Source organism: Protomyctophum bolini (assembly GCF_963924005.1).
Source record: "Protomyctophum bolini genome assembly, chromosome: 18".
NCBI classification, from domain to species: Eukaryota; Metazoa; Chordata; class Actinopteri; order Myctophiformes; family Myctophidae; genus Protomyctophum; species Protomyctophum bolini.
The window spans coordinates 29,543,466-29,556,195 of NC_137879.1; the positions used below are offsets into that span (position 1 = coordinate 29,543,466).

The following is a 12,730-nucleotide window of genomic DNA, read 5'->3' on the forward strand; positions in this document are numbered from 1 at the left end:
ATAATTATATCAAATTGAACTTTTGTTTTATTGAAAAGGTTACACAGTAAAAAAAGTAGAAATTGAAAGCATAAAGTATTTATGACGATGATTACTAGTGGTAATCCAGTGAACAGCCAGTGAACTGCAGGGAATTTGTCACTTCCTCATGAGCCTGGTATACACCGAAGTCTGACGTCAATATTGGTAGAGGGCGCAAATCCACGGGTTCATGTACTTTTTATTTGCATTGTAATCCCCATAGGGGTATTTTAGATCGCTAATGTTACTGCTGCTGAATTAGTTACATTTTCGCTAGAAACAGACTGTATCAAATATGACTGACTGACTGACTGTCATAAACGATACAGAGACACCTTCCTGACAATAACGCAGAGACAGCTTGTTTATTTTTGGACCACAACGCTTATATGAAACGATTTTAAGATGACCCCATGTTATTCTCCATAGAGAAATTACTTCTGTGAACCAGGCAGAACCAGGGGATGAGCGAGTGACGTCAGGACTTCGGCGCTCTATAGACGAACGCAGTAATGACAAGGGGTGTCGCTAAAACAGATTACTAAATTGAATATTACACAGTATGTCCTTAACTGAATAGTCCCTCTTTCAAACGATAGTAGCGATCTTTGTTGGCCATTAGCTCTTGATGCGTGCCCTGCTCCGCAATTCTTCCATTCTCCATGAAGATGATGTGATGTGCCCAGTGCTCCACAGTCTTCAGCTGATGGGCAACCACCAACACTGTTTGGCCACAAGCCATAATCTCCTGTACCACCTAAAACACAAGAGTGGTCTTTTGTCAATACTGTAAACTAGTATCTTTAACGAAAGAAGCCCATGTCTTATGTTATAATTATTAACATTGCAAGTGTACTTTCAGCCAGTCTGAAGTAATTGGCTCCAACCTAATTGGTACCTTTTACTGTCATATCCCATAATAATAATAATAAAAAAGTATTTTTTAATTCTAATTCACAATAAAAAGGGGTGCTCTTATCATCATACATCATCAATTAATTGTCAATGGGAATACATTTTTGTGTATGACAAAAATAGGCGATTTGCTCGTCCACATACTGTATGACGTGAATTCTCCATTCATTGTCAATGTGAATTTAATGTTTGTGTAAGACGAAAATCTACACTATAGCTAAATATAGGAGGGGCTAGCGCACCTCAAAAAATGAGATTCCAAAATATGGTTTGGTGTTAAAACACATTTTCACAAATATAACACAATATATTTTCTCTCATATGCTTTCACTACACTCTGAGACTTTTCTACATACGGAATTCTGTATGTCAACGTCCAGGTTGCTAGTAGCCTCATCCAGGATGATGACTTGAGGTTGTCGGACCAGAGCTCTGGCGAAGGCTATACACTGCTTCTGTCCAGCAGCAAGGCTGCCACCACGTTCCCCTACATCTACACACAAACACATGGGATGTAGCTCTTTGTCTTACAGTTGTTTGTCCTTACACCCAGCAAACATTTGGAACAGAAATGTCACTTGCCAGTTGCCATCATCATAAAACATAAATTCTGTTTATTCCATCTGAAGTGAACCAGGCAATAAGGGTTGCCCACCTGCCCCTGGTAGATAAATAAAACTTTAAATAAAGGTTTACTTTTCGGGCAAGTGGGCATGGCCTGTGGGCAAGTAGAACATGACCTGTACTTGCCTCTGTCTGAGACCTTAATGTCAACCCCTGTGAACAGTTGTCACCCTTTCAAACATTCCTTGTATGTACGTATATGCCCCGTACAGGACTATAAATTGTTTCTTATTCTAAAAATCTGCAGTCATCAATCACCAAATCCTCATAAGACTACAACAGCTCTCCTCCTGTGCGGTGGTCCTCAACTAGTAATGTTCATTGGCAGTGAATGGGTACTGGTAGTGAATGGCACTGATGGGTTTGCAAAGTTGACACCCAGCGGTACAGCTAGCCTAATGAAAAGGGGAAACCCATCAACAAAGTCTGTATTTTGACTAATTTTATTTAGCCATTTATTTTTCGTCTATGATATGAGCAGTCTATATGGTTCTTTAAATAAACGGGAAGAGGGGTGTATTTGTTAGCCAGTTATGGCTGTCATGGCCATTAACTTGCAGAATAAACGTGACACACACTCACATCAGGAACATTATATCCACGGCAATACTGGGTATTTATCGGCTAAGTGCACCAGTTTACTAGCCTGGCTGATAAACCAGACTAATATCACACTGTCATAAAATTGTTTTGCCAACGGCTGATTCGCGTCTGGCTTTAGCCAGGCTACCAGTTTACCACCCCTCAAACTAGAGGTACAGCCAAATATATGTGTAGTACTGTACATTTAATTTGAGGTTACAGTAATTATGTGAATGCTCTTTATTCATGTATTAACAGCTTCCCTGCGTAATCCACTATACACACACGCATTCCATTGTCTTTCCCTGCGGAATACACTAAACCCGCTATTTGTATTACGGTATGTTTAATTCGCCGTTTTGTAATGACTTTAACGAAAAAATAGCTTTGTCGTGGACAACATGACGAGGCCAACGCGTTATGACGTAACCGGAAATCGACCTATCCACTGGCTTGCAAGGGCTTCTGGGTAAATTAGTTCAATGCAAGTGAACAGGGTTTTACACTTGGATCCATTCGCCATTACTGTTTGTTGTTCTTCCATATCACGACGGTGGATTATTTTTCGGCTAGGCAACAAACAATGGGACTATTTTCAGGGGGATTTTCATGGATCAAAGGCGCAAATACTTCGGCGTATGCTCCAAAGGTAATTACCGGTAAACAATAATCTGTGGCATGTTATATTAGGCTATAACACACGGAATGTGTTAAAAGGGCGTTAACAACCTAAATAAATCAATGCCGAGATTATGTCGTGTGTGTGTGTAGCCAGGAATTAATCATTTTCTTGGAACTCAGAAGTGAAATAATTTCCAAGGATAAACTGTGGGTTATGGGAGCACTGGAAACGTTCGCACATGATCATGGGAAACTCTGTTACCTGCATCCAGTTGAGAGATGAAGGCCTCAACCTTTGCCCTCCTCGCAGCCTCTTTCACCTTCTCCTCTGTACAGTCCCTCAAGCCGTACTTTATGTTGTAGCTCACTGAGCCAGAGAACAGCTCAGGGTCCTGGGAGACCAGGGCCACCTGCCATCCGAGAGGTGAAAGAGATTGTTGGAAAACAGCAGCAGAAGCAGTGATTCATCACAAGCACGTTTATTCATTTACAAGAGAATTGTGTTGATTCTGGAAGGGGAGGTATGGTCACAGGTGCAAGTTCTTTATTATGTTTTTACCATGTTGTCAGAGGCATTGGTGATCATCCCTTTTCCATACAGCCAGCCATACAACTATACCTTTTGATGTAGGTATTTGTGCTTGTAGTGGTGAAGGGGCCGTCCATCCAACAGGATCTCCCCCTCCTGAGGGTCATACAGTCTGCTCAGCAGGCTGACACAGGATGTCTTCCCACCACCAGAGGGGCCCACAAGAGCTGTGATCTTCCCTGGACACAGCTCCATCGACACAGACTGGTAGAAAACAGGTTCATGTGGATTTTGTGCATATCTTTGAATGACCTAAGCATTATAAGGAGGACTGAGATTCGTAATGCCGTTAACTTGACATGTAACGTTCTAGGTGAGTTGCTTAGTACAAGTGCATGAATTAAAGCAAAATAGAAATATCACGACTGAAAATGTTTATATGACCAAGTCCTAATGTGTGATTTGTAAAGGAGCCCGCCACACTAACACCGTTTCCTAAACTGTTAACACAATGTGTAAAATGATCAAGTTTTAGTAGCGTTGTTCCTGCTGTTCTACATACTGCCAACCAGGTGAAGAAATCACAGACTGAGGCTTTAACTTTTGGTTTTATACGACATATCCAAGACGGTTAAGATTGGATGGAAGATGCTTCTAAACGTATTGCTAGTTTTATCACTTAAAATGCTCTAAAATAATACCCAAAAATAGCACATCTACAAGCTGTAAGTACATTGAGAGCTCATAGAATAAGCTATTTTTGCTGCGCAACATGCTCCATGTAATCCAAAAGACTGAAATCATTCGTGGCGACTGAGAACTTTAACACTATGATAATACTGCAATAACTGCATAGCCATAGGCCATACAAAAGTGAATGCCTAGTTGCCTAATAATTACATTTCTAAATAATCATAAATGTTCTGTTATTTTGCTTGGATGTCAGTCTTCAACCACTAACCTAAAAGCCGTTTTTTCTTTTTTTTATTGATTGATTGACTTTATTTGGATTTTTTTTACAAATAAACAGAAAAAACAAACACAACCTACAACAACAACTGAAATTAGAATACGTATGCATGGACATTATATATGAACTAAAAGCCGTTTCTAATGGGGCAGATACAGTGAGTGAACAGTCTCTAACCTTGAGTGCTGGTTTATCGGGCGTTGAGGGGTAGGCGAAGCTGACGTTCTGAAAAGTAACTCGTCCCTCCAGCTTCTCCGGAGCCAGCTCTCCTGCTTCCTTACACTGTGGTTTTCTGTCCAGATAGTTTAGCACCTTGCTTATGACGCCTACTGTGCTCATTGTTTCTCCAATGCCATATAAAATCTCCTGGAAGATCAGAAGACAAACAATATTTAGACTTAAACTAAAGCATTGTCCACTGATACCACAATGCCATGTCTGTGCCATCAATACGTCATTGTGCAATGTAAAACATCTGTGAATACTGCATTCATTCATTCCACACACACACACACACACACACACACACACACACCACTCTCTCCTGTGAGTGTCCATATTCTGCACAGACAACAGAACTCACCCTCATATTGGCTGTCATAGGTTTCTGGTAGAGGAAAAAGGTCAGCAGGCTCCCAATGCTGAGTTGACCAGAGGCCAGCAGATTACGTCCATAGAACAGCATCAGCACCTTTATGCCCAGGCTCACCATCTGGAAGGCACACACAGAGACAAGAGCCATAGGAAAAACTAATCATAATTTTGAATGCTCAAATTGCCCTTTGAATCTGTATTTACCAAGTTATTTATTTATATTCATAAATGTGTTGAGTGACGACACTAGCAAATATTGTCCTCATCCTGGCCCACCTGCATACGAAAACAAATGCATCACGTGTGATTAATTGTGCACCTCGGGTCTGCCTACGCCCCCAGCCAGTGTAAAATACCCGGTAACCTGAGACCTCTCGTGGCTTATTGCTTAAATATATTTTGAGTGAATCAAAATTTTTGCTAAATATTTAATGTGCGTACACTGCAGGAAATTGTACGGCAATTGTTATGCTTATGTTCTACAACAAGAAACGAGACCCCACTAGTACCTACTACCCACCCACAGCAGCCTAAGTATCCCTATTGTTCCCAGCTAGCATGGCACTATTTGAGCATCGCAGGCAGCTTGGTTGGAGCAGAAACTGTTTTCTCCATTGCTGGGAATGGGATTATATTTAATAAATAATGCTCTGCATTAGATTCAGAAAATGTGGCTTGAAAATTGATAACCTGTTTTAAATATTCTACACGTTTCTTATAGAAGTTACTTCATAATAGTTTATATCAAGTTGGAGTGCAGATACCTATTTGTGCTCATTAAAACACAATGGGCAATGAATCCATCTAATTTATGCCTCATTTTATGCCTAAGCCTTAAAGAATTCTTGGCAATAAAGAATTACCTGTTGGACATTCCACATGTTTGTTACAACAAAACAATAGTAATTGACTATTGTCACAATTTATTAATATTATTATTTTGGTTGGAGTGCCCTCTAGTGGACACAACAACCACATGCTACAGTCTGTAGTATAGACCTGAGCAGTGATACTCAACATTAACTGACATTAATAGATTAATCTAAATGGGTAAATAATCGTAACTGTCAGTGAGGTTGGCGAGTACATGGGATAATTATCATTCATTTTCAGAATACACATTTCCAGTGAGTTGAACCGGTTCCGTTATTTTTTCCCGGCTAATTTTGAACCAGATCAGAGTGTTTCCACTGAAAATAAATTGATTCAGAACCCTAAGAGTTGGTTCAAAACCGGAACCAAAACATTATTGTGTTTCTTGCCCTACACTGGGAACAATAGCAAAACCACACAAAAAATCCCCATATAAAAAAAGAAAGAAAAATGCAGTAGTACAGTTAAAGCTTTGTTTAGATGGACCAAACAAAGCACCATGATTCATCTTTGTCACATATACTGTATGTCCTCTTACCCTCCGAATCAGACGGTAGACTGCACTGGTGATGTGTTTTTGTCTCTTGATATTACACATCTCCTCCAGTGCATCATTATACCTCTTCACTTCAACTTTCTCTCCCTTGAAGCTGCGGACAACTCTGATTCCCTCAATAGTTTGTTTAGCCAACTCTGCGTTCTTAGCCTGACTTTCTTGCACCTTTTCCTTGACCTCCTATTAGTATGAAGAACACATGGAGACATACTGTAAGTCCATCAACAATATGGAAACGGCATCATACATCATGGATTCAAATTAGCCATTAGTTCCATGGTGTTTCCTCTCTCTGCCAGATCATTCTGCACTACGAGGTATAGGCCAGGGAGACCCCCGGAAATGCTTTGGCCATGTCTCACAACATATACATATAGTGTCATATATTTAGTATGATGCTAATACTTTTAAGGACATGCTTTTGCAATTTATGCATACAGTACATGCAGTGAAATCCCCACCCCCCACCCCCCCACCCCCCCCCACACACACACATAAATGCTGATAAATCACACAATGTTTGCATAAATGCATTTACGTTTAAGAGATTTGATAAATCGCTTCCATGGAAATATTTCATGGTACCACTACCTACCTGGCTGTAGGTGATGTATTTTTTCTGTATAAGGGCCAAGAGAGGCATCTCTATACAGGTGAGCACTGTGAGCTCCCAGGATAGGCTCAGCATCAGTACCAGCATGAGGCTGGCTTTCACCAGGCCACGGACAAGCGCGTTAGAATTGAGCGCTACAGCACGGCCCATCCTGTCCACGTCAGAACTGAGGCGGGATGACAGTTCTCCTGCAGGTGTTTTGTGTGGGTATGATATCAGACACGCACACACACACACACACACACACACACGGTACAATGGAAAAGTAACATTCCATTAACAATAATGGTGAATTCATTATTTGCATGCTGTGAAATCAGCCCAACAAATTATGTCCATTTTGCTCTGAACTCAAAATCTTGAAAGAAGTAGGAAGCTTCAAGTTGGAAACTTCCCGATTCCCACAAAGAGTGGGAAATTGATTATCTGCCTATATTGCCCTCCTCTGCTCTATCCAATACCTGCTACTGATTCCTACGCGAGGCAGAAGAAAACAGGAAACATATAAGATGATGATTTAACGTCATAAAAACAATTTCTTTGAGTAATTTCCACTTCCAGTGTACCAACATTTTGTATTGTGTGTGTTGATATCCCTGTGCCTGTCTCTGAAAGTTAATGATTGTCAGAGTTGTGAGTTGCGAGTTGTTACAGCGTCTCACCGGGCTTGTTGTCCTCGAAGAAATGTATCTCCTGTTGCAGTAAACTATGGAACAGGTTCCGTTTCATTCGCCTGTTCAGCCTGGACAGGGTCACCATGAACATGCTTCCTCTCAGCCCAGAGCACAGCATACTGGGATATAGGGAAGAATTCAAAGTGAGATATCTTTCCAAAGTTCCATTCACCTAAATGCTTTTGATATACTAATAAGATAATTATAGCTGGAGACAGCAAAGTGAAGTAAAAAAGCAGGATTCAATTCTACGTGTGTGGAAATCATGATACCATAGGCGTTTTGTACAAGTTGTTTGGTGCAAGAGAGCAAGGGAGAGAAAAACACTATTGTATGATCACCTTCCAATTGAGAAAAGTGACAGATGAACGATTTCCTGAGTGAAGCTTGTGTGAAGGTGTTGACCACTCAGCATATCAATAACTCTCCCCTGGTAAAATGGGATGAATGTATCACCTGTAAACAGATAATCAGAGGTTAACAGATTGTTTTGACAGTCTTAACACATTCAGTTTTATCTCTGCCATCATACATTACCCAACAAGGAAATTGATGGATGCATATCTTTGGTCTGACGTACTAACAGTCCGACACGCACTAGTCTGACACTGACATCAAACTTTAACCTAATCTAACCCTAACCGCACGTGGAAGCCACGAGTGAGTTTTTAACTGGCAAAGCATGTTGGAGCCACTTGTGCCATATGTGGCGTGGCGTATGTCGGTCTATTGGTATGTTGGACTGACCGTACTGACATATGCCCCCCAAATGGATAATTTATCATTATCCACTAAATCAAATTCCTGATTTGAATTGAATTTGCACTACTGTACACTAGTATATCATCATAACATGATGATGTAGCCTACTAGTTTTGTGATGCATACTCACAGATGACTGCACCGATGAGGAAAGAAAACGCCAGCGTCAGATGAGGGACGTCTGGTCTGAAAAACGTCACCACTCTCGTCAGCACCTTCCTGGCATCGACTTTTTTAACATCTCCTTTCGCCCCTCCACCACCACCGAGGAAGTCCACTTCCCAAACCCAGGCGACCACATACAATATCGTGGACAAGATCACCGTACTGGGTTCTGGGATAAGTCCACCTCCCCTCCACAAGGGCACTGCATGAGGCTGAGGATCCACGAGTGTCCGTCCACTTTCAAACGCTGGCGGCAGCAGGCAGAGAAGAGCAACCCACCTGTTGAGTGCACACTGGGGCTTCCCATCAGTCAACATCCAGGCTAAAGAGTAGAGAATTGTCCATCTCACAGCCGCATAGGCCCAAAGACCCAGCAGTCCTCCTGAAGTGGAGCAGTCACAGAGCCACAGTGACAGCCACAACACAGAGTCACACAGGAGGACAAACACACACCTGTTCTCTCCGGCCAAGGCGGCCATGATTTCCCTCCAGCGTTCCATCCCTAAAATGTAGTGATTGATTGAAAATGTCATTAACAGATTGCAGAATGGGTACAGTCCAAGCCTCCAAGGTAGGTACAGGTGACTCAATACAAAAACTGCTAAGAGGATGAAACCACCATTCTCAATTCATCAAAACATTTAAAGATATACTGTTGACCACCTATAATATCTTATTACATCAATCAATACAAATATACACATCAATGAAAAAACAACAACAAAAACAGTTAGAAAAAAGGGAATTCGTGACTTCGTGTACAGTAGGCCTATAGAAAAAAATCACATCCAAGACAAGAGGGTCCACCGTTTTCAATTCATCATAACAGACGTGCAAATATACACTGCAGTACATACATACACTACAATGTTCGTGTTACAGCAATGTTTGTGTTTACACAAACACTCAAAATTGTCCATTCATTTTCAATGGCATTTAATGTTTGTGTTCGGACAAAAATAGGGTTACAATTAAAAATTGCTAAAAGCTGGACATGGATTGGAACCCCTAAAAAATAGAGGGGGAACTTTCCTTTTTTTTTTTACAGGGGCAGTTTCGAATTGCAGCCATGAGCCACCCATAGGCCTAAGTGCTTTTTGAGAGCGGATTTGAAGAAGGCTAGGGATTCACATTTCTTAATGGCTGTTGGTAGGGCGTTCCATATGTAATGGCATAGGAGCGAAATTAGTTTGTTTAACCCCTTGTTTGAGCCGAATCTTAAGGAAGTATTTTGACAGGTACACGTACACCTAGCCCCTCTCGGAACCCTCCATAAAGCTTTTCTGAAATTTGGATATCGCTTTAACTGGGTCTACAAAATGTCAGAAACTTCAGTACCATTGGGTTCTGCTTGTAGGGCTAACGTACACCGTACATGGGTAGGCGAATCTTAGTATAGAGAAGTAGAGTAGGCTAGTAGACCATTGCAAGTTGCTACGAGAAATGAATCCTATAGTAGAACACGAATGTTGTTTGTTATTACATACAGTCTGCGAAACAATTCATAAATGTTGTGTTGCGCTCTGCCTCTGCTCCTGCCTGATTATATAGATATAAACTATACCATCACAACTTAATAAACTATGAAACGTTGTTATTTTTGTTAAAGACCATATTTTGATCCCAGGCTTACCGTTGTCTCACTTTAGACCTTGCTTGGAGGACGCTTTTTACTTTTACTTTCACTTTCCCAGTTTCCCAGCCATCCTATCTAGCCCCACAAGCAGAGCTTTATGGAGGGTTCCGACTTCCGAGAGGGGCTACCCCCTATCGATAAGGCAGTTCGTCTTCGACGGTCGACCCAATTGGAAAAAGTAAGAAGAACACCCAACAAAAAACGGTCTGATTCCATCGAAGACGTCTACCTGTATAATTCATTATAGACGTATTTTAATTAAGTCCATGCGCTGGGTAATACCATAGAGTAGTACGTTCTGTTGGTTTTTTTGGCAAATATAAGACTTCCGGTGGACGATCTCTTAAAAATAAGAGTACCCTCTCCTCTAGTAAGCTGAATACTTTGGAAAAACTACATTTGCACATTAAAACTATAAATTAAGCATTTAAACGATGCTCTACATCTACAACACGCGTTTTTGTTTAGTTTTTATTTATTATTTTTATTTTTAAGAGGTTGTCCACAGGAAGTCTTTCTTACATTTGGTAGTAGCCCCCCCCCACTAGTAGGTAATATTTGCTAACGGAACACTGCTATGGGTGGCTGTTTGGGGCTACCAGCCCAGGGTTTGGCACTGGCATGGCATTGGATAATGTTAACCACTTTAACTATATTTTATACGCTGGCTATAATTTACAAGCTCATAGCATGTCACTTAATTCGTGCTGCACTGACCTTCTACTAGCCTACTAAAAATCGTGAACACTTGTTCACGTCTTGAGTTCTTGACTTGGCAAAACAATGTTTTTAACTAAAATCTTAGCTTCTGGGGGTCTTTGGCAAATTGGCACTAAAATGTTTGAAATGGGGTCTACTCTACTCAGCCAAATATATATTTTGGGCGTAACAGGGTGCCCTTGACATGAAAAAGTTTGAGAACCTCTGGATTACATAGCAAAAGTGATTGAGTCATGAACCAGCCCCGGTAGTTCGCCGTGATCGTATAGTGGTTAGTACTCTGCGTTGTGGCCGCAGCAACCCCGGTTCGAATCCGGGTCACGGCATTGCGAATACAATGTCACGGCACAAGGGCTGATTTTTGGCTTTGTGGCCCTGTGGCATGTCTGTGCACGGCCAGAACCCAGCAATATCTTGTCTCGAAGAAGTGTCCCTGAGTCCATACATTTCTGTGAAAGCACTCAGCTGGCTGAAGCTAAAAACTGAGGTGTCAAAAGATTTATAGCTCTGCTTGGGTGTTCTTTCTACAACTATACTAGAGAGTGTTCTAACATAATAATAATAATAATAAAGTACAATAAAAGGCATTTTCTATACAGAGCAGGTAATCATAAGAATCAACAAGTCTAAGAATTGCTTCCAGCAACAACAAAAAAATGTTATTTACAATTAGCAGGGCGGATAGAACAAGCCCCGGTAGTTCGCCGTGATCGTATAGTGGTTAGTACTCTGCGTTGTGGCCGCAGCAACCCCGGTTCGAATCCGGGTCACGGCATTGCGAATACAATGTCACGGCATAAGGGCTGACTTTTGGCTTTGTGGGGCATGTCTGTGTGCTGCATGCGGGTCAGAAGAACCCCAAAACCCAGCAATGTCTTGTCTCGAAGAAGTGTCCCTGTAGTCCTAGCTCTGGTCCAAAGCTCTAATGCGAAGAAGGGTCCCTGTAGGCCTAGCTCCAGGCCTAGCTCTAATGCGCTAAATGCAACGCATTAGAGCTATGGACCAGAGCTACTGTATCACAATTAGTAGGGCCAACAGAACAAGCCCCGGTAGCGCGCCGTGATCGTATAGTGGTTAGTACTCTGCGTTGTGGCCGCAGCAACCCCGGTTCGAATCCGGGTCACGGCATTGCGAATACAATGTCACGGCACAAGGGCTGAATTTTGGCTTTGTGGAGCGGCCATAGCAGGTTCGATTCCAGACCTGAGATGTTCCTGAGAAAGACACGTAGGCCTACTATTCATAAACGATTAAACCCCCTAACTGCTCTCCGCACTCCTCTGTACAAAACCGTACTGGCTGGGGTGTACTTTCTACAGCCACACACTAGAGGGTAATGTAACACAATCTTACCACGGGATCTTGTCGAATGTTGCCGTCGTAGATCGTAGTAGTAAGAAGACGAACACCGCTATTCCAAAGCCCACCTCGGGTTAAATTGTAACTATTTTCAGCAATGGGATATCTTTTTTTGGTGGGTAGATCTTGTTGATCTGTTCATTTTTCGTAGCTCTCAAGTCAAAAAGGTGTGGGCACCCCTGGCCTACACCATCTCTCATAGTTGTTATAGAGTTCTTTTGTATTTTAGCCTTCAGTTAGGTAAAGTTACTTTCCACCACTGCATACATCCTAACATCCATGCAGCTGACCTCACCATTGGTGGATGTGATCCTGGTAGTGGATCGTTAGGCATTCCGTATTTTAGATAAGATTTAACTTCAACCTTGAACTCTCAAAATCATTAAAAGTTCTTCCTATTGAGTTCAGAATCATTAACTTGAAATGTACTGTAATTCTGCAAACTGTTAATAAATCAATCAATCATTTCTACACTGCAGTAAAACATTGGAGTGCCTTTCCCACCACTGTTCTTGT

At 41.6% G+C, this 12,730-nt stretch overlaps 1 protein-coding gene across 2 annotated transcripts; it reads right to left on the reverse strand.

Moving 5' to 3' along the window:
* Nucleotides 1–4: 4 nt before the first annotated feature.
* On the reverse strand, nucleotides 5–10,423 carry tap2t (transporter associated with antigen processing, subunit type t, teleost specific). 2 transcript variants are annotated; one of them, XM_080788573.1, is made up of 12 exons: nucleotides 10,133–10,423; nucleotides 8,465–9,001; nucleotides 7,914–8,028; nucleotides 7,561–7,691; nucleotides 6,881–7,086; nucleotides 6,268–6,465; nucleotides 4,846–4,974; nucleotides 4,440–4,628; nucleotides 3,383–3,556; nucleotides 3,026–3,173; nucleotides 1,293–1,429; nucleotides 5–778 (listed from the first exon to the last, which is right to left on the reverse strand). In XM_080788573.1, the coding sequence occupies exons 2-12, from the start codon at nucleotides 8,997–8,999 to the stop codon at nucleotides 590–592; spliced, it is 2,151 nt and encodes a 716-aa protein (XP_080644699.1). In that variant the 5' UTR covers nucleotides 9,000–9,001; nucleotides 10,133–10,423; the 3' UTR covers nucleotides 5–589. The 2 variants fall into 2 exon arrangements, with proteins under 2 accessions (XP_080644699.1, XP_080644700.1); XM_080788574.1 differs by lacking the exons at nucleotides 5–778; nucleotides 1,293–1,429 and adding an exon at nucleotides 1,869–1,955.
* Nucleotides 10,424–12,730: the final 2,307 nt, after the last annotated feature.